The sequence below is a fragment of the Passer domesticus genome, chromosome 10 (assembly GCF_036417665.1).
Source record: "Passer domesticus isolate bPasDom1 chromosome 10, bPasDom1.hap1, whole genome shotgun sequence".
Taxonomy (NCBI): domain Eukaryota; kingdom Metazoa; phylum Chordata; class Aves; order Passeriformes; family Passeridae; genus Passer; species Passer domesticus.
The window spans coordinates 21,153,202-21,175,430 of NC_087483.1; the positions used below are offsets into that span (position 1 = coordinate 21,153,202).

The window sequence follows — 22,229 nt, forward strand, 5'->3', positions numbered from 1 at the left end:
GTTTTCCTAGACATTTATACTTGCAGGGCACACACTCTGAATACTTGAACACCTGGGTGTTGCTGTGCTCACCCTGGCACCCGGGCCCTGCAGCTGGGCTCACGTGCTGGCCGTGTGAGTGCCCCCTCTCCCTGCAGACCTCACTCACAGCCCCTGCCATCTCACATGCACCTTCCACGGGGAGAACTGCACACTCCAAAACAGCCTCATTTCAAGCTTAGTTACATTCCCAAACTGCACATTCCAGTTCAAAATCTTACTCGGTGTACATTTGTACCACTTTTCCTCAGCTGTCTCAAGGGACTTGCCAAACATACCAAAATGTCTTGGTCTTATAAGAGAATCAAGTATATGTCACACGTAGAGATCAATATATTTAAATCAGATTTAGTAAGCTTAAATTCAACATAATTGCCTTTCCTTCTTTTTTTTTTCATATGGTATGATCATTGGCATCTGTCTTAGCTTTTAATCTGTTTAAAACTTTATTGGCATAGTCATATGAAGTAAGTAAATATTTTTTTCATGAGCCTATAAAACATTATTAGTTTATTTTTTCATCATGTCAGGTTGGATAAGTATCTCACGGTGCCTGTACATCTTCATGAGGATTTTATTATTTATTTTGATTTAGACTAAACTAAAATGAAGACCTGTGCCAAAGCCCTGAGCTTTTTTGACAGTCTTTAAAATATACAGTAATAAAATTGAATTAACAGGCTCCCTCGGTGATTTCCAGATGGCAATACACTGGTAACAGCAGAGAAACCACAAGAGCTTTAGCCCCCTTTCTTCTGCCCCAGCACTGCAACCCACAAATCCTTTTTGTCTCTCCCATTCCAAAGCACAAGGGCCAGAGGACAGTGGCAATGGGGCAAGTAAGAATGGGATCCAGTCACCAAAATAATAACCTTGCCCATTCTTAAATGTCAGAGGGGAACATGAACTTTATAGGCCGGTGCTGGACTTCACATTTTTTTGAGACACAATAGCTCCAGAATAGATAATTTAGCATTTTATCCACACAGAGAATTAATAGAGATTATCTTCAGTAATGCATCAATTGTGTTGTAATTCATTCTCTAATTTACTTATACAGAGTTAATATTTCTGTGTAAACTATCTGGATGTGAATTAACACCACAAAATACACAGTTTATCCCAGATCTGAGGGGAGAAGAGCCTACATAGGTTTGTTTTCCAGGTGATTAATCCTGAATGCTCCAGAGCAGACACTTCTTACTCAGTACACTTCATTATATCCCTGCTCTTTTGTCCAGTTGAAATAACCTAAACTATTTCTCTCCAGCTTTATAAACTGGTCAAAACAGATAAATTGCTTTCTTTGAATTTGTTAAATGCCAAAAGAACCAATAACAAAGGAAGGTGTTGTGCTGCATGGAAACATCTGCATGACCTCACCTTTGTACACCCAGCCAATGTCCCTATCATCCAAAGAATGAAATAACCTGCACAGCAAACTCAGAAGAGTGCAGTTTTATATCCACATTGAGCAAACCTGCTCTGAGACCTCAAAATGCACCACTCCTGCAGTCTTTGCTTGCAAAGTCTTTCTACAAATAGGGCAATATTCAGTGGCAAAGACATGAGAATTTTATTTTTGTGCTTGAAAGCAACTCTTGTACCTATGAAGGAGGTGACTAACCTTGCTAGCCACCTGTGGATGGCACCACTACAGATGCAGAGTAGCCTTTTGGACTGATTGTGATGTGTGGGCTTGATCCATTACAATTACTGTGACTTCCAACCAATGGTAATTGCAGGACTGAGCCCACAGTCCTACAAATAAATGGGGTGGAGACAGATTAAGCAAATACAGCTAAGCACTTTTTCTGAAGTAATTTTTCTGTTCCACCCAGATGATTCCTCCTTTTGCATCCATGGCAAACACAACATCCTTTTTGGATATGAGATGCATCCTGCCCACTTACACACCTGCTCCTCTCTATCCTCCAGCTTTCCTCACAGAACACACTGGGAAATGCTCTTTTACAGGAATTACACTTTCTTCAATGCAAAGATAATATGTTCAGAAGAATCCAGAAAGGAAATGAGGGTTCTCCCTCCTTACCCCAGCAGGTCCTGAAGCAAAAGGGAAGACTTCCCCTTCAGAGAAGTTAAGCAGTATGCATTGACAATGTCAACAGGCAAAGCAAGCCAACCCAATAGAATCCAAATCACACAAGCAGACAATTGAAGTACAGAGAAACTGTGCTCTGGACACTATCATTATTTAACTAAGCAGATTTGATTAACCAATAGTCAAACAGCCCCAGGGCCAGCAGACAGCATCCTTACCCATGCAGTTGTCCTTTTTTTCCTCTTGCCCCTGTGCCATGTGCAGAACACCTGGAGGGGGCTGGGCCACCACGGATCTGCAGGACAGAGGGGGAGATTCCACAGCTGAGGCAGCTCCTCCTCTTGAGGACTGGGGAGGTGTGGGACACTCGGCCCACTTGGCTTCCCCAGGGTAAAATAAGGAGAATGCTGGGCAACCCAACCTTGCATCAGTTGATGCAGGTGGTGGCACACCAAGGAGCTGTAACGAGCTCTCTGTGGTTTCCCTTTTCCACTATATTTCCCCTCCTTTCTCCATGGCATCCCAGAAGTGAAAGTCATCAAACACACAAGCCACCATCACAGTTGGAAAAACACTGGTGTGCAACTTCAGTAAATATAACTCCGTTGTACCAATAAAATTGAAAACAGAGAAATGAAATAAAAAGAATGTACATTATTTTAAATTGCAATTTTTATATGTTCACTTTTATGGCCTCACTCTTTAAAATAAATCCAGGACCTGATTTACTTTAATAAAAGTTTAATTTCACATCTTGGTTTCAGTTCTGTACTCTTAATTTATTCTAAGGCCAGCCCTCTGTCAGGAAAAGAGCTAGAGCAGCTGGGGAGTTTTACAGACAGGTTATACTCAAGTCACGGTAATACAGTGGTTAAAAGAAAATTCAATTGTAGCTTCCACTGTAGAGGAATGTTTTTGTCTTTCATTTTTTCATATGTATTGTTTTGAAGTACTAGCAAATGGAAATGGAGCCATTTTTCACACCTGAAACTCCTAAACAAATGCATTAACATTTCACAGTCACATTTCAAAGTCAACAGCAGTGGCAGACAAGAGGCCAGACCCAGAGCACATAATACACAAGTGACCCACAGCAGCACCGGAGAAGCCTCCTGCTTTCAGAAGCCTCCACATACCAAGCAAAATTTGAATTGTCCTTCTTTTAACTGAAAATTGCCAAGTGGTCTCAGAGTACAAAGGCAAATATCAATTACCCACCATGCTGCACAGCTGAGCAGTTGCTGACCTCAAGCTCATTCAACAACACACATTAACAAAGCCGGGCTGGATACATATGGGCTGGCTGCTTGTAAACAAGGGCACAACACGACTTGTTGAATTATATCACAACTAATACAACTGCATGAAAGTGAAATTTCCTCTTTAAGCCATTGGAGACTCACAGGTCACTCTCGTATTTAAATGCTGCCTCCGCGCAGCTGAAACACGAGCAGACGCCCAGGGGCGCACGGCTGCACCTTGGGGGAGAGGCTCAGGGCTCCCCGTCCTCCCAGCCCTGAACAAGGAGTCCCCGCAGTCCCTCTCCGAGGGGCTGCCTCATGCAGCTTCATCTCGGCCCAGCGAGGGGAGCCCTCGCTGCTCTGCCATCACCTCCGCGCCTCCTGGAGCACGGGGCATCCTCAAGGCTCCCTGCCCAGCCATAGCGGCCGCGCCACGACCTGCATCCCCGACCCGCACTAGCCATCGGCTCCAAGCCCACGTGTTATTGCCAATAGGCGGCCATGGAGGCAAAACAATCGCCAGCATCCTCCAAAGAGTGTGCTCTTACCTGGCGAGGAGCGCGGGCCGGGCCCTGCCCGCTAGGGTCGGCAGCGCTGCTGAGGCGAGCCGCGGCTCCGGGCCGCAGCCACCCCTCACACGGCCGGAGCCGGCAGGAGCCGGGCCCGGCACCCGGACACAGCTGAGGCCTGCTGCTGTCATTAGGGATAGGGAAAGGTGGGAAAGGGCCAAACAGCCTTCAAAGCGCAGCGATTTGTGACCTCCTCCTTTGCCCAACCAGCCCTGGCCGGAGGAAGGAGCTGCCAGGAGGGCAGCGGTGCGTGTGGGAGTGCCGCGGCCCAGGCGGTGAGACTGGCTCGGGCAGGGCTGGAAACCGTGTGAAGGACAAAGCGGTCTCTCTCAGGACTAGAGTACGCACAGCCAGAGCAAGAGAAGTGTGTTTGGAATAAAATGGCAGGAGTTTGCAGATGCAAAAAATGAAAACAGCCCTTGTGAGGCAACTAAATTTTCCGTGTGTCAGACACCTGCTCAGCCCAGCCTGGCAGGAGATCAACAAACCTCTGCTGTCTCGGCACATGACTCCCCATCTTCCTGGGAAGTCAGCACACACAAACATCCCGTTTCTGAAGAGTTTGTGTGCAAGCCATGAGCAAATCCCATTCTTCAGACTCGCATCCTGCTTTTGATGTGAGATGCCAAGATTCAACAGGAATGTGCTCTCTGCACGCAGGGGGGAAGAGACGCAAACACAACTGCTTCTGGACATTAGTCCCTGTGTTCAAAAACCTGCCCAGCTCCCTCTCAGGGAATCTGCATTTAACTCCAGTGATGGGTACTTGTGCTCTGGCTGCTGACAGTCTTGCTCATTGCTGCAGCATCCCTGCAGTTGCTAACTCGTCACTAATGTGGCATTCACAAGGTTCCCTACCCAACTACTCACAGCTGGTCTTAACTTCTCTCTGACTGGTCTACAGCTGCAGCATATCAGCACGTGGTTTTAAACAAAGAAAACTAAAGTGACCCAATTGCTCTTCTTTCTTCATTTGTTTTTGGAAGGGAAAATCAGCCTATGCTTTCTGCAACAGCAACAAGGATAATTTTGGTTTCAGTAATGTAAATCCTGCAGTGACAGAAGTGAGGAGGAAGGACCCAAAGCGCTGAAGCATGGCTGAGCAGGCAGCCCACAAAGGCTCAGCTGTAAACACCTACTCGAGCCCTGATATGCATGGGGGTCTTCCATGAACTACTGAAAAGAACAGGAAATAAAATTATGTTTTATTCATATGTGCAGAGCAGCACACAGGTCTACAAACGAAGAGACAGTGATTCCCTCTCATCAGCCTTAAAAAAGTACTAAATTGTAACCAAGGCAGCAGATTTGTTACCATCTGAAATTTATCATTTCTCTATAGCAACCAGGTCCCTTCTGCCTGGCTGTTGCTGCCAGATGTTCATTTCACTGTAATTTAGCCATACACACAAGACACTGGCTTGCACTGCCCTTGCTCTGTTTTCCTCATTAGCAATTCTCTTTGCTTCCAGGTCATGATTTCATTAGCAGTAAGTCATTCAACAGCCAGGTGACGTTGCACAAAGGAGTTTTTATTAAGTGTGCCGGTGGGCTGTGCTGCCTCGCTGAAGCTTTGCAGAGGGACAGCCTCTGTGTTCCAGGTTTTAGCAGGTGATGCTAAACCTCTGCACTGCACAGGAGTAAGGACCTTCTGAGAGCCTTTCTCCACTGACCCTTGGGCAGCTGTCACTCATCTCCTCCATCTGAAACAGTAAACTCAACCACAAGCTGGGTAACAACAAGGACATACTCCACCCTTGTAAATCTCCACCGACCTGCTCCAACATCTTTTCTCTTTGGCCTTGTGCTTCTTTTTGTTCTCTGCAGACTGCTTTTAATGCTGTGCTTTAGAGGTATCTCACCTCTTCAGGAGAAGGTTACCAATCACAATCCCTAACTTTGAGACACTTCTGCATGAATAAAATGAGCTCTGATGAACACAATTTCAAGGAAGCCCCTGGCTTCTATTCTTCTTCATCTTCCTGCACTAGAATGTGCTAATCTGTAAAACTGAGCACAGAGAAGAATTTAGGCATAACACAGTTACAAGCCTGAACAGAGAAAGACAAAATCTTCATTTTTTATGACAATCTTAAGTTTAAAAAAAAAAAGCTTGACTGAAAGAAGTGTTGCCCTGTACTTCTAGAAGCAACAGTACTAAGAAGGTGAATTTGCCTTGCGGCTTACCCACTTACCAAAGTATTGCATTCAGCTCACCCGCATCTTGCTTTCTAACATTAGCCAGATTTACTTTCCTTAATAACCAGCTTTTATGGTCTCATCTCTAGATGTATTTACCCAGCTGCTATGTATTTGCTAGGTGAGCATGTGTGTCACTTCATGTTTCAGAAGGGTTTTTAAGCCTCGCCTCTGGGCAGTCAGGATTTCCTGCTCTGCGGCGGCAGGAACACAGCGAGACAGGAAACAGTGCTGCTGCCACGGGCTGTGAGGGAGGAAGGTCAGCGCCTGGGTCTGCATTCTCATTACTGCCACAGCCTCAGGACTGAGTCTAGTCAAGAACTGAACTTACCAAATCGCCCTTTTATGCTGAACTGAAAGCATAAAGTGCTTTCAACTTAATTCGAGTACGTAACATCAGCGATATTCCTTGCCTTTAAAATACTTTGGGTATCGTGTTGCTGAGCCAGCACTGACTGATGCAATGGCAGTGCCAGATGACATCCACGCTCAGTGTCCGTGTCACTCATGGGAACAGAGCCCAGCCCTTCCAGCAGCCTGAAATGGGAGCAGTTGTATCATGACCCTGCCTGGAGCCCATCCATTTTATATTTGCTGCACAGAAGCATTGTGGGAAGTCAGCCATGCTCAGACAAGCCAGATGATATTGAACAGCAGAGCTGGGACAATCATTTTACATTCTTCATAATTTAAAAATAAAGTTTTAAAGTATAATTTTTAAACAAAAACATCTTTTCATTTATTTCCTAATTTGATATGAAGTTTTAGAAGCATCTACTTGAACTTTACATGATTAGAGTCACATCATCAAATTTTGTCCATCATCTTTCAGCACACAAATCCACTGCTGTGGTCAACTCTTGTTTTATCCTTTAGAAGGCTGCTATGATACTTTACAGTACTACAACAAATACATTACTGTAAAAGCTGCTGTGGTCCCCATTTTGGGGGGAGGCAATACTACTACATTACTGCTACCATGAAGGTGGGGACAGGCAAAGTGCTACCCAGCTATCAATGTTATACTGGAAATTATGAACAGTCAATTGAAATTTAGATTTATTCTGAATCAAAATGAAAGATTCATAAAATTTCCCATAAAATATACTTTGTTTTTCCAAAGTACAAAAAAAATTTGTAAATTAAACATTTCACACCATTTCAGTAAAGGTACATATTATTGCAATTTGTATTGTTAAATAGTGCAAGTAACAGTACAATTTAAAATACCGTAGCCCCATTTTTGAAATGGAATCCTTAATTTCAAACTAACAGTATTAGTATTTTTCAGAGACAGCACAGCAAACATCTTCGAACAGTATTTTTGACCACCTCTGCCCTTTGAGCAAAGCAAACCTTAAGGCTGACACTGAAAAAAGCAGCCACTTGCCAATTCTGGTCTCCATAGAGAGCCTGAGGAAAGACATCAATTTATGTTAAAGGTAATGTGGAATTCAAAGTCAGTGTTGGGACTATAAAACCATAAACAGTGAGCCTGTAGTATTTACACAGCTGTGAGTTCAGATCCAACTTTTTATAAAATTTATGTATTTCAAACAAAGAGAACACTGATGGGGTCTGGCTGTCATCCTGAGACAAGTATATCATCATCTAAAATCTCCTTCAGACTCAGACTCACTGGATCCAAGTAAAAATACTGCAGTTTAATGCTGTTAATAGAAGGAAAACACAAATAAAATGCTTGATGATGAGGTAGTCTCCTTCCCATGAGCAAGCACACACAAAAAAACATATGAGCACATTGAACAATTGGATCATATTGAGCAATTGTCATAGTTCTACATGGTACACCATGTCATTAGTTCTTCTGTCCCCTGCACACTATGACTTTTGCAGGTTTTGTGCAATGTGTTAAGACTGAGTTTCGTTGCTAACACAAGACAATGCAACATTTCTTTAAAGCAACATGTGATTTCAGCCACTTTTGTTAAAAAGGCACAAAGTCTTTATAGCAATGATGCAGGTAACTGAGAAATATTGCTTCTGCTCACATGTGATGCATTGTTGTACACAGAACTTTAACAGAGTCCAGGACCTGCAACAAGGAGGTTATATGAGAGATGAGCACAGCAGCAGGAAATTATTTACCTATTGCAACAGCTTAATACAACAGGGCTTTCAAATATGGGGAAGCTAAGTAAGACAAGGTCTGCTTCTGTATTATATTGAAAGAGCTTTCAAATAGCAGCTGAACATGGTCCCCATCCTGCCCTCACCAAAGAGGTGAAATTCTGAACCAAACAGCCTGGTGTTGTTTCGCCCTTCCTTCTCTGAAATTCTCTTTCCTGTTGTGCTTTACATGAGACACAAAAGCAGAGTTCCTATTAGCATACATTTATAATTTCAGTCTCTCCTCTCCCAGCATGTGCCAAATCTTTCCTAATAGTTTTCCTTAGGCAAGAGTTCATCACCAAATTAAAATGAAGGAATATGACAAGTTAGTAGAATGTATTTGTTTAGTTTCATCACAAAAAACACATACTAGTTGAGGCTGATTTTCTTTTTATTAATAATATAAGGTTCTGTAATCTCTTAACATTACAACTGAAGCTTTACAGTTAATCTCACACTAAAATGACGAACACTGTTTGGCTTTATTTTCAGAAAATTAAATTACAACCTTGATAAACATACATTTCCAAGACTGAGAAGCAATTTGTGTTTTCTGGATTTCAGTGCTGTTTCCCTGCCTTTGAAATTGGTTTCAGTTAATTAACATTGCTATGGAAGAACTATTTGGCCTGGCCTCTGTTCACAGCTGTAAGGCAAAGATGACATCTCTAACTTCACCATTATAATGTAAGTCAGATCAAGACATGTTCTTTGACTGTAAGATTTAGATCCTGGATCAGTTTTTAACAGATCTGCTTCTTTTCCCTCCAAACTTTATAAAGGTCTCTCTAATGTAAACATATTTTACAGTCAAGCCACAGTCACTCTCGGTACCTTTCCTCCTTCAAAGGGAGCAGAAACTCTGTAATTGGAAGTCATTACAAGGTTAATTAAAACTGCTTGTAACTTATGTATGGCCAGAATACTCAAACAAATGCAAAAGTTATGTTATGCACCAGCACTTCTAATCTGCATGGATCAAACTCCATCTCTGAACAGGCTGCAGCTACAAGTGAAGTCTGTAGAAAGAAAGTAGAGCATACAGATGGAAGAGTGGTGGAAGACTACAGTATTAGAGACAGTTAAGATTTCATTTAAATGATCTATCTAGGTCTTCTGAACTTGCATTACATTTTTTTCTATTTTCATCAGCAATGTGAAATTAAAGACAGTAATACATATGTTTCAACTGCAGTTTCAACTAAGCTCTGACCAGTTCATTAGATAATATTTAGGAAGACAGCAATATCTATTACATTTGGAGTTAATTTTTTCCTCAGATATCCAGTGACAGTGATTTGGGACCCTTGTAGCCTGGTACTTCACCTCCCCATAGGACAACTGACATACAATAAAAATCTTTACTGCTTTTTAAATCACTTCATAAGTCAGTGGCTATTTAAAGGTTAGAGAGTGTAAGGAGCTTTTACCTGTGTAGTTACAATACAAAAAAGGATGAGGAAACCATAATCAGAAAATTAAAAAATGGGAAGGATGTTGCAGAGCTGTGTTGTACTGTAGTCAAAATCTTAAGAGATCAGTATTACTAAGCTACGACTACTTGTTCTACTCTGTGCTGTCATTCTGCAAAAAAGCTTCACATGCTTTAGTTTAAAATTAATTCTTCATAGTATTCTTCTTTAGTTTAAAATTAATTCTTCATAGTTACACAAACTGTCATTGAGGCACATAAACATCCTTCATATTGACCAGCTCCTAGCAAAGTCTTCACTGGGGAGTGACACAAGTCATCAGCACGAGGCCAGCCGTGGCCACGGAGTCACCAGCGAGCAGCTGAGCTGAGGCAGCCCCTGCACGGCCACAGGCAGATCCACTCCCCAAGACACCTCTGTGCACTTAAGGAACACTTAACCACAGTGCAAAGGCTCAGTTCCCACAACAGACTACGCCTACTGTTCTGGTTACTGCTGAAATACCAACTCTGGGGCAAGAAAACATAATAGATTTTTATACTGAAATGTTGTGAAATAAAGACCATTCAAAATAAATCCAGCTGCATTGAAATATCACATGAACATTCTGTCTTATGACCTGCAGATCATAAAAAAGTTTTCTTTAATTACCTTGACAGCATGCAGTTTAATGTCATGGTTTGAGTGTCCATGTTTTTCAATCATTTGAATTGTAGCATTGAAATTAATCTTAGAACAAGTCCAGAGTTTTCTGATATGCAGTATCTTTTCAAGCATCTTATATTCTTTTTGGTATATTACCAAAACTGAAAGCTAATTAGAGAGTATTGTAAAACAGTTTAAAAACAAAATCCAGTTTATAATTTTCTCCTCATTAAGGGCACTACCAATACAAAAGGTGTCCAAACTGACACTACAGAGCTGTGAAGCAGTTGACTAGAGACAGTGTCCTCAAAGGATAGTCTGTATTTTTTCTACCTTATGCATATACATTAATTATCAAAAAGTTGGATAATTTGCTTTAAGAAAGAACCCACCTTAAAAATGGATCATGAGTATTGACAAGTATTTTGTTTATTTTGCTGATTACGATTCAAGTTTCAATGTAAAAATGCTTACTCTCACATGATAGTGATCAAGAAAATATTTCATTTTCATAAAGTTCAATGGACAATTAAAATTGTGGCTGCTTGTGAAGTAAATAAATGATTCATAAAGGCCATAGGAAACTGTACAAAACTTAAATGGGAAATCTCACTTCCAGGATGACAGTAGGTTGTCCATTTAAGTGTTTTATTAAACTGTTGTGACTGTTTCAAAAGACAGTGCTGGGCAGTTTCATCTGAATAACTGAAAAAGATATTTTGCATCTGTGCAAAACAAACAACGGGAACAAAACCCATACACACTAGGACTGAAGTACAGATGAACACAAAATTTTGTTACAAACCTGTTTTCAACATATAGTGAGAAATGTCCATTGTACAAAACTTAGTGACTGACCTACAGTTAATTTAAGATTATCCCAGCAATACAAATACAACTCAGAACAGCTCAATTGTGTAAGATTTTCCAGTAGTACTACAGTGAGAGACTACTGAATTTTTAAGTTTGACTTACACTGTCTCTTTTGATGAAAGCCTGTATTTATACTCTAAGTATTTGCGGGTTACAAGTCTGTTACATACTTAATGCAGTGCAGGGAGGTACTCCTTGGTGTTCTCTCATCTGTCTCTGAGCAGCTTTCCTTTAGCAAGAGGCTGGGCTGTGCAGCTGCTTCTGTAGAAAACACTGCTGTCAGTCTTTGTCCTCCTTGCAGGGGATGCTTTAAGTAAGAAACATCTGGCAGTATCCAGCACTGAAAATATTGTCAGCTGTGCTGCCTGGCCCAACTTGGAAACCCAAATTTGCATTTCCTGGTTAGTACTTTGTGCCCAGTAAGTTGGAATATTGTTAAGTAAAAGTCCATAAACATTAACAGTGATGTTTACACTTTATTGGGAGAAAGGGGAAGGGAGTAGCAAAAATCAATGTAAGTTACTGGTTTTGAAAGTTTAGTCTATGTTATATTTGATTACTGGGATATCAATACAATGAAAGTGGAGGAATTTCAACAGTAATTTTTAATTTTTAGTACATCATTTGTGCAGGGCTTTATAAAAGATTTTTGTTTCCAAAGATGTTATTGGGGTCCACATATTCTTTAACAGATCTCAGCATTCCCAAGCCAACATCAGAGATGCTCTCCTTCATCCAGCGCTTCCGCAATTTGCCTACTAGAAAAACAAAAACAAAGTGTTTCAATATATGGCAGGATTCTAGGAGCCAATCAATCTTGTGACCATGAATGAATAAACACTGTGTGATAAATGCTTTTATTCAAAAATGAGAAATGTTTTGCTTTATTTGATTTATTGAGCCCACCAGACTATCAAGCTCATTAAGCTCAGCATACTCCCAGAGGAAGACTGTGTTCCACCCTGTCTACTTTCTTTAGAAACTATGAAATTTAGATGAAGCTTAGGCTGAAATCACATGTTCTATTAAGACAAGGAATCAGTAGTAAGTTTTAAAAAGCCACAAACTAATTTTAAGTTGTAAACTGTAGAGGAGATTACTAAAAAGCAGAACCCCACATCTTGATTACTGTAAAGTGAAAACATAATTCGAAATCAAGCTTAAACCAGTGTTGGTTTAAATAGCAAAAAATGTTTCTATGAAGAAGGTTTAATATTTCATTTAAAACTTCTATGCTGGCTGGTAATTGCTCAATGCCATTACACAAGAGCTTTGTTTGACATATAAAAATGGCTATACAGAACATATACCAAATACAAACAAAGCTGAAACAATCTTCTGAGAACTCATTCCACTAAATTCTTACAATAGTCCTGTTAAATGGCCAAGTGTTCACATGCTAATTAACCAAATCATCAACTCTGATTAACAGATCATTCAAAACTGAGGTCATTTTTTTCATTAAACACACTTTAGCATTAAACTTACCAGCCTGAAACACAATCCATTTGTCAGTATGAGGAGACATAGTAAATGTTTGAGAGACGGAAGCTTTAAGAGTATCTGAAGCTAAATTCAAGCTATCTTTTGTGCCCTGTTTCAGGGTAACCATCAAACTGTCATCAGAATAATAAATTACAGGGACACCTCTGGAGAACAGAGTATATTTGTTTATACCTTAAGGAATACGAGCCAGTCACAATGCCAACAGAAAAAGCAAATAATGTGAGACAGAATGAAATTTGCAGTTTGCTAGAAAATGACTATTAGCAGCACGTGTGTCAAGATCAAAGATCACAACTGAAGGACAAAAAGAATTTGTCATGTGGTAGGAACCCTGGCTGTATTTTGCAGCCCCAGCTCAAGAAAGAATCCCCATCTGTGAATATACTGTCGCTACAACGTGACTGTCTGAGCACACTGACGTCAAATTTTATCTGTTCAAACTTTAACACTACTACAAAATACCTGAATTGTGGATGTGGCTTGACCATCCCTTCAAGTCACTCACACTGGCTCTTACACAAGCAGCTGAAGAACAGTCATTACTATTCTCAACTGTTATCTGTAATATAGTTTCAGTGAATGTGTTCTGTGGTTATAGATGTAATTGTCCTGAAAAGACTGCAAACAACTGCTCCAACAAGATGGAGCACATTAGAATCACAGCAGGATGCCCAACAGCTAGCATGCCTGCCTCCTTTACACCTCCAGTAATAATGCAATTCCACAAGGAACTGAACTACTGTCTGAGCAGCACCAAACAGTCGTTGCATATTTAATGAAGTCGCTCACCAAGTGCTGGAAAACAGAAGGTGCTTGGAGTGCATCATTAGTTCTGTCAAAGTGATAATTTACACATCTATCTTGTCAAATTTTCTATGGTTTACACTTTTGCAATAATAAATCTAACATACATCTGATTAGTGAACTGGAAAGAAAAAAAGCTGTACTACAGTTACCAGCAGTCCTTCACAAACATGCTCAACAAAAAGATTTTAACCCCTTGGTAACAGCGACGTTGATTCCCTGTTCCTATGTCAATAAAACATACGTGGAATTTTCAACTACTCAAGTTTTCACATTAGAGTTAAAAAGCTTTGAAGCAATCTCTCCTAATTCTAAGCTGGTCCATCAGATAAAATGGAAAACAAACCAAGTGAGGGAAAGGCTCTGTGAAAATGAGAGCAGCACTTAGAAAGGTCATTTATATATTGTTTCACTTCAGGTTAGTGCTGTGCTATTCATTTGCTGGTTCTCCTCCTCCACAGGACAGCCCAAATGGCTTCAAGGATGAGAAGAGAAAAAGAGGAATAAAATGCCATAATAGTTAAAGTTGTTAGTGTGAACATAAAAATAATTCTAAGTGACAAAGTTGCCTACCTCCACTCTAAGCCTAGCTAAAGAATTTAGCTAGAGATTAGTTAGGCCTGATCTTATCACAGATCACAGAAAACCAACTTCCCATTTCTAGCCTAGAGAAAGTAGACTTTTCAGTTTTAGCCCTACATGATGGCATTTATCTAGAACTGCCAGGAGACGGTGCACAAAACCAGAATGGATACAAGCATCTACCACTTACAGGCTTTCAGCACAGTATACTTTTCACAATTCAAACATGAGATCAAAGTCACCTGATTCTATATGCTACATAATAACATGATTAACAATGTGTTTGTAGTAGCTTAGCACAGCTTGTTACTACTTGTCCACTTAGCTATACACACCATCATGTGCATAATCCTTGTGCCCCAACTGGAAACAAACACAGCCCCTCCTTCTTGCACCTTCTTCTTCTGAAAACACTTAATCTTGCATTTGAAGGGAGGGTGTCAAGAGGATGGAGCCAGGCTCTGCCTGGTGGTGCCAAGCAAACGTCCAAGAGGCAACAAGCACAGGAAATTCCATCTAAGCATGAGGAATAATTTCTTCACTGTGCAGGTGCCCAGGCACTGGAAGGGATTGCCCAGAGAGGGTGTGCAGTCTCTCTCTGGGTATTCAAGAACCTTCTGGATGCCACCCTGTGCAGTGGTGCTCTATGATGGCCCCATTTGAGCAGGGAAATGGGATGAAATGACCCACTGTGGCCCCTTGCAACCTTACCCATTCTGTGATTCAGTGATCTTACATATCTAAGATGAGGTACAAGAGAATCGATTTCCCAGTTTGACAGGAGGCAAGTGGCCTGTTCCTGAGGTGTGCTGAGCAGTCTAATAGTGCCTTAAAACATTCACTGCTAGGAAGCAGAAACCTCCAATCTGAACCCCAGCCTATTACACTGAGCACAAACCCCACAGCATGGCATGGAGCCTACTTCTCACAAGGTACTTCAGACCAGAAAGCCAAGAAGCTTGTTCAGTAGCAACTCCAGAGACAGTCCAACACCAGCTGAATTTTAGCTTTTTATCTATCATTCTAGCCCACATGTGAAAGAGAAATATGTGAACTGGGTAAGTAACTCTTCCCTAGCTCTGATACATGCTGCTCCATGTTGGTTTCACTGGAAAAGTTCATCTTTCCACTGCCCTTTTTCACTTGTGCATCTTTGAAAATGCATCTGGGTGGTTACAACAAGTCTGGCTGTAAAAATGTAATGAGCAAACAGCAGGCAGCAATTGGTATTCTCACTTTTGGAATATGAAGTACCAGGGCACACATGAATAGTTCTGTAAGAAAAGTTTTCATGTAGCTGATTGATTTCAGGAATTACTCTACAACCATGCAGAACAGATTTATAGCACTGTGTGGTCCCAGTGGAAATAGGTTCTGATGGCACAGCACATGGCTCTGGACTTCCTCTGCTCCAGCCCTTTCAACCTGAAGAGTCAGTTACTGCATAACAACAGCTTTGCAAAAGGAGCAGCAGTGACAGGTCCTAAGAAGGATGAGGCTCATCCAGCTGTTGCTCTTCCTGAAGCTAGCTGTCCCTCCAGAAAGCAGCCCTCTGCACTTATAGACTGCTTAACATTAGCTATTAGTCTTCCAGGGAGAACTCTGCAATACTGAGAAAGGTCAGTGCATTCATGTAAAACACGGTGGCAATGGAGTATATTGGACCAGTGTACACCAAGTCTACTGCATAATTAACACCACCACCATAACACTTTGCATATTTTCACTTGGTATCTTAGCAGCTGAAGTGTGATGAATCGGGAGGTCCTTTCCTTTTTCTTTTTTTTTTTTGAAAAGGCACTGAAGATGACTATTCTATTAAGACTTTCAACAGACCAAGGAGGAAAATACAACTGTGTTATTGTATTATTGCACATGAGGTTACTCCATTTTTAACCAATGATCAGTTTCAACTCATTCTAATGAGTAGAACTAGCTCTAGTATGCTTAACCTAAGGGAAGATTTTTTTTCCCCTGTGTAGAAGAGAATGTGTTTAACTCCCCCTCATAAAAGAACTTTACAATTTCAGATTTTGTAGTTTGAGTTAATTACTGCAGTGTATAGCTTAAGCCACAGCCCTTTAATGCCAAAGAACTGCAATGTCAAATATGTAATTGAATGCAAACAAGGTGTAAGGTTTGCTTTTTCCTTTGTTTTGTTTTAGGGGTTTTGCTTTTGTTTTTAGTGTTGTGGGATTTTTTCTTATTTTTTGTTTTCCTACATAAACTGCCATTGATACTATAGCTAAACCTATGCAGCACGGGCTACCTGGTTAACCTTTATTCTAATCAGCTGTCTAGGAAGTAGAAGAAAATTATCTCTATTATGTTAAGTGGCTAAATGGGGCTATTTTCCTCAACCCCACAATCTGATAATTGTCTCCTTAAGCAATCAGTTTAGTTAAAACAGTGCCTCAAAGGGAAGCAATGTATCATTAGTTTTTAGACTGCTTAGTTTTACATGGGTCCTTAACATGGTAATATGAAAGAGATCAGGCACAAATCCAACCTTCTCCCTCTCTGATGGTGTACCCCAAAGGAGTTATAGTTGTATTTATACACAAGTCATACCTACTGGTACCTCCTTAGCTCATTATTTCATGCATACAAAAAAGGGCATGTTCAATAAAAGAAAAATTCAAGTGTGACACATAATATGTGTGTTTTAAGGGCTTGCCATAAATGATTAGAATAATTATTTATCTGAACTTAAACTTGTATCTACAAGAAATTGTCATTTCTAATTCTGCTTTTTAAATGCTAAGTTTCTAAACACTATCTATGGCTCTCTAGCAACCTTACATGACTCTCAAATCTAAAGCTACCCAGTGCCCAGAAAGAAGGATCAAACTCTGCTTGAAGATGTGCAATGCCCCTTTCTGAGTGTAGGACAGAGTAAAGCCAGGGTGACAAGGGGGGTGAGGGAAGAAAGATTTATCCACAGTGAAGTCCTTCTGAAGCTACTCTTCATAAAGTTAAAAGTAACATGATTTCAGTTCTCACTTTGCACCTACCTGCAGTTGGTACTTCCTCAGATGCAAAGTAATTTATACATTTACACAACTCAAACTGTCATGTATGACCATTTCTTCACTCAAGGAGTACATGAACATTGACTTAAGCAGGCTTTGTATTTCCTATAGCCTCAAGTCCCAGACTACATCTGTTTTCTTTGATACACAAACCCAGAGTTAAAATAGCTCCATTTATCACAGTGTGATTGTAGGCAGACAAATCAGCCTGTCTGTTTCCAGATAGTGAAAACAACTGTTATTAATCACAATTACAAGACAAACACCAAAGGAAATTGCACCAGTATTTTCTTTTACCCTACACAATAGACCAGTCAGTGCTAAGAGTTACAAGGCTTGAAGGTCAGTAAATAAAACCGACAATATTAGGCTAATTTTCAGCACCACATCTACTAAGCACTGGAAAAAAATTAATCTTGAATATTAAACACAATGAACTGCCAGACAAAACCACTCAAAGTGGAAAATATATATCAGTGGCAGTCATGCATACAACAGGAGCATACGAAGTCAAACAGAAACCCAGTTTTCATAGCTGTGGAGTCACAAGGTTCAAGCATGCAACGGTTTGAAAATGCTATATAATTTTTTTTTCTTGTTCAATACATGTAGTAAGCAAGGTTTTATATGGTGAGGGCAAATACATCCAAATATGTGACAAGCTCCAGCTGCATCCAAGCTGGATGAAATGCTAGTCACAGTAAAACAGAGTGTGACAGCAGGGAAAGCATGAGAGTACATCAAGGGGGTAATCCCACATTCACTGTGTGAGACCTGACAGTTCCACTACACCACCATGTTAAAGATTTAATCAGAGCATATTAACAAAAAACTACTGAAACCTTTTCACTCATGTTATTACCTACATATCCTTCAATATCCTGATCCTGCTAAAGCAGAGTCCATTTCAGTTTTCATCACCAATCAAGATGCCTGAAAACAGCCCTAGCTAAAAGTTTAAGTTTCCTGCAAGTTTAGGAAGTAACTGACATGTTTTAAAGCACGGCTTCTGCCCTTTAGGATTCTTTCCCCCACACAGTGATTTTAGAATTACAAATTTTTTCTCTAGTTTTAAACCATTACACGTCTTCTTTGCTCTTGTATCTGTGACCAAGCAATGCCCCAAGAGAGCAGAGAGAACAAATATATGAAAAGAATCACTTTGAAGAAGGTAGCTGCACAAATCACACTGACATCACAACAAGTCTTCCTAACATCCAAGGTTGTAACATTGTATAGGATGCATGCAATCAAATTAGACTATCCATGTATGTGGGAAAAATGTATGTAAAGCTTCAGGTATAGGAAATTGCTTATACATGACATTGGTTCTTATTATCAAAGTATAAATACCTTGTCAAGATGCTAGTAACACAGGACAAGTAATCCCCAAACTCCAAGAGAGGTAACTGGGTAACCAGAACTTACCAGACAGCAGGTCAGTAAAGTAAACACTTACATAACATCAATTATGCAATCAATGGTAGATTGGAACATAGTCCAGTTCAAAGTCACTGGCCCTTTTATTCAGACACGTGGCCTAAGTGCTCTGGAATTTGGACAAAATATTCACAAAGCCACAAGGGACACAAAACTGTCTTAAAACTGAAAATCCCATTTGAAGTCTTTGTAACTGAATATATAGCTACACAAGGATAGTAAAAGTTGTTTAGGAAAAACTGATCAAACTGGAAAAAGAGTGAGAAGTTTCTAGATAAAATGCCAGGAAATCTCCTTCCCCCTTTGACCCTCCCCCATTAATTTCAGTTAATACCATGAAATATTTTTCAGAATTCTACTACAAACTATTTCATGTACTCATGAATATTTAACAGTATCAAAGAAACTGACATTAGACTGAGAACATTACCTCCATGGTGATGTGAAAGACTTCCTCCATTGGCAAGTATTTCTTCTCTAGCAGCCCTCTAAATTTGAAAGAGATGGTATTTATTCAACAGCAATTGCACAACACTGTTGGATTTCATGAAATGCTTTCTATTGCACTCATACACACAGGTGTATGAAAAGTTTCTGAAGTAATCAGGGTACATTATATAGGTAAACATTATAGCTCAAGCCTGCAGATAAAGGTAAGTAAGAGTCTCCTAAATAAACATCACAGCCATGACATTTCAAATGGCATCTCTTGTAACAAATGTATTGCTCAGGAATAGAATATTCTGGATCACTTTCCCATTGCCAAAACTTAAACATCCAGTTGCTGGGATGCTCATTTGGAAGATGATTAAGTATCAAAAAAGAAGTCTGAAAACAGGCTTGTCAGAGATCCTTATTCAGATTAGAGTTCAACCCAGATCTCCAAGATGCTGGTTGAGGCAGTGAGGTACTTTACAACAGGCAACCCTTTCACAGGTGCCGTTTGTGGCAGAAAACAAAGCTCAAGTTTTAGAATCTTCTTTACCAGTCACTTCTGAATAATTAGAGAGCTGAGAAGGCGTAAACAATGAAAGCTCTTCTAAGCCCAACATGTTTTCTTTTCTAAAGTGTACTGCTTTAGGAATAACATATATAGCTGTAGCTGTGCAGTTAGAGATTTTCAGTCTGCCATAGAAGACATATACTTGGTCAGCAAACTCACTTTGTTATGTTAAATTTTGTCACTACAATGGAAAATGTGCATTCAGGTAATCACACAAATGAATTCCAATAAAAGAAATATCTAGGTATAAGTAAGTTTCATTAAGTAAATACTCAAGTATTACATTCCTCAGTGCCCTATATGCAACAGCATGGAAGCCTCTGAACTTGTAGATAGAACTTTGCATCCACTTGCCAAATTCAAGAGAAATTTCTAAAGAATAAGCATGAGAAGAATGATATCCCAGATATAAATACTATTTATCTACAGTCCTATTAGCAATTTTCTAGTGTTAAAGTCTGAGCTAGGAACCAGAAGGTAGGACAAAAGCAGTTTGGCCATAGTCGTTCTAAGAATTGCATCTTGAAGGTAACAAGGATATAATTTCACCCAAGTACAGTGTTCCATCAGCTGAAGTGTTACAGCAGAATTACTGCAGAGATGCTTGGCCAATGCTGAAGCAGCTTACAACTGGTCTAACAGACTGGACTTAGACCAATGTTTAATCTCAGCCTAACAGAAAAGGCATGAGACAGTACCATTCCTTATTCTCTACATGCAGCACTATTAATAAGGTATGAGCTTGGCAGTTTTACCAATGCATTTTACAGACTGAGTATTAAGCAGAAGTAGTTTTATAAATAATGGAAGTAAGGAAGACTAGTTTCCCATGGATTTGGGGTTTAAGGTTTGAAGCTTCTGCCATCCAAGAAACACCAGGTCAAGCTCCTCTATACTTCAGTCAGAACTACTGATGTACTGATATCTAAAACTGTCACCTGGTAGCCTTTTCTCTACTTGATGAGCTATTAATATGTATTATTGCTGATAATGATCAAAGACTTTTGAGATCTTTCCTGTAAAATTCAGTAAGCTTGGCCAATAGGTTCAGAACAAAATACAGGTCATCAGCTTTTCCCCCTTAACTATTGTTTCTTCATACATTACCTCAATTTGTTCATAGACATGAATAGGATCACTAATTCCTCTGTAGTTAAAGGCAAAGTAGAAGTAGACGCATGCACCTGCATCGTAAGTCTGTGTCACCCTGTTGAAGAGAACTGCATTACAAACAAAGCTTTATGATATTAACCCAACCACTATGTGACATCATAAAATTCCTGAGATTACTTCCTATCTTACTCAAAGGGACAGCACCTTTTTTTAAAAATTTCTTTATTTTTTTTTGCTCCTAATCCAGGAGTGACTTAATGCTGTGACTTTGAAAGTTGAAGTCATTACAACTGACTGTTGTCCATATAAGCAAGAGTCTAAAGCCTAAGCAAGTGCTACTAATCCCTTGAACTCCCCAGGTTCAAGAGGAAGGTTAAAGGCTACTGGTATTTGTAATATCTTTACTAGATCTCTTACTGAACTAAGATTCAAGAAAAATTATTTATATTATTGCATGGCTTACCTACAGGTGGAAAGAGGAGCAAACTGAACACCCCTTTCTTTGCATTCTCGTACTATCCTTTCCTTTACATTTCTACAAAGGTCCAAAACCCTGTAACAGGAAACACATTAATATATAAAATTTCAGTATTCGATTTTATATAGCTTCTAAAAAAAGAACTTCACAACCTTTTTAAAAAGCATAATCTAATACAATGTAAGAGTACCTTCTAAACTCACTGTTAACTAGCTTAGTCTTTCTTCTAAGGACAGTTCTCATCAAGACTCCATTGCTTTTTTTGCACTTCTCCTGAATAGCAAGTTTATTGTGAAAAAGAGAAGCTAAAAAACTCTTCTTCATAAGGAAGAGATGTCAAAAGTGTTAAAAAAATAAGGAGGTTACCTACTTCTGAATGTCTTTACTTTCTTAGCAAAACAGCCTCAAAGTTTTGGCAAAGTAGATAACAAATACAGAAGAAATCCTGAGAACTCAAAGGTCTGGCAAGCTATACTAACACCATATCTTTGTGTTGCTGCAAGGCCAAAACTGCAGATCCTTCAGCTGGGCACTACTCTGCCAACTTGAGACACTATAATTCTAATACAGCAATGAACTGTGAGACCTTGTTAGAAGCCATACTTGTTCTGCCTTTTTTTTTTTTTTGGTTCTTCTAGGATAGACTCAGGTCCAAACAAAGTGCTAGAGCAACCAAAAGAAATCACTGTTTTTCAAATGATCATTTCTTCAGTTACACATTCTCCCACAAAGGTCTGCAGAGCTACAATTCAGATTTTGGTGTTTTATACAGATTTAGAACTACATTAAAGATTCACAGAACACAGGAGAATTTAACCATTTAGTGAATAAGAAAGTCAGCTAAATATTTTTTTCAACTATCTGCTACCTGTCAAGAAGAAGTTAATCAGATTATGGAAAGTTACATGGTCCTTATAAATCAAAGCAGAAAAAGATTTTCAAAGCATATGCTTCAGTGAGGACAATTTTAAATACTTTCTTAAGTAAAAATTCATAGTCTTCTGAAACTTGGGAATGGCAAAAAAATTGGGGACTAAGAAGTTAGCATGCTTCAAAACCTATAAAGCTAAAGGAAGA

General features: G+C 39.7%; 1 protein-coding gene and 1 long non-coding RNA gene across 4 annotated transcripts in view; both read right to left on the minus strand.

Annotated features, from left to right (window-relative positions):
* Positions 1-5,623: 5,623 nt before the first annotated feature.
* Positions 5,624-6,744, minus strand: LOC135308834 (uncharacterized). Its single transcript, XR_010369190.1, has 2 exons — positions 6,107-6,744; positions 5,624-5,921 (listed from the first exon to the last, which is right to left on the minus strand). It is a non-coding gene; the product is annotated as an uncharacterized LOC135308834 (long non-coding RNA).
* A 1,872-nt stretch (positions 6,745-8,616) lies between these two features.
* AGPS (alkylglycerone phosphate synthase) overlaps positions 8,617-22,229 on the minus strand; it is a 59,064-nt gene continuing 45,451 nt past the window's right edge. For all 3 annotated transcript variants that reach the window (XM_064434338.1, XM_064434337.1, XM_064434339.1), the window contains 4 exons: positions 21,138-21,227; positions 20,669-20,768; positions 18,989-19,046; positions 8,617-11,952 (listed from right to left, as the gene is read on the minus strand). In XM_064434338.1, the coding sequence (XP_064290408.1) occupies positions 11,831-11,952; positions 18,989-19,046; positions 20,669-20,768; positions 21,138-21,227 (370 nt within the window). In that variant the 3' untranslated portion in view covers positions 8,617-11,830. The remainder of the gene's footprint in view (positions 11,953-18,988; positions 19,047-20,668; positions 20,769-21,137; positions 21,228-22,229) is intronic.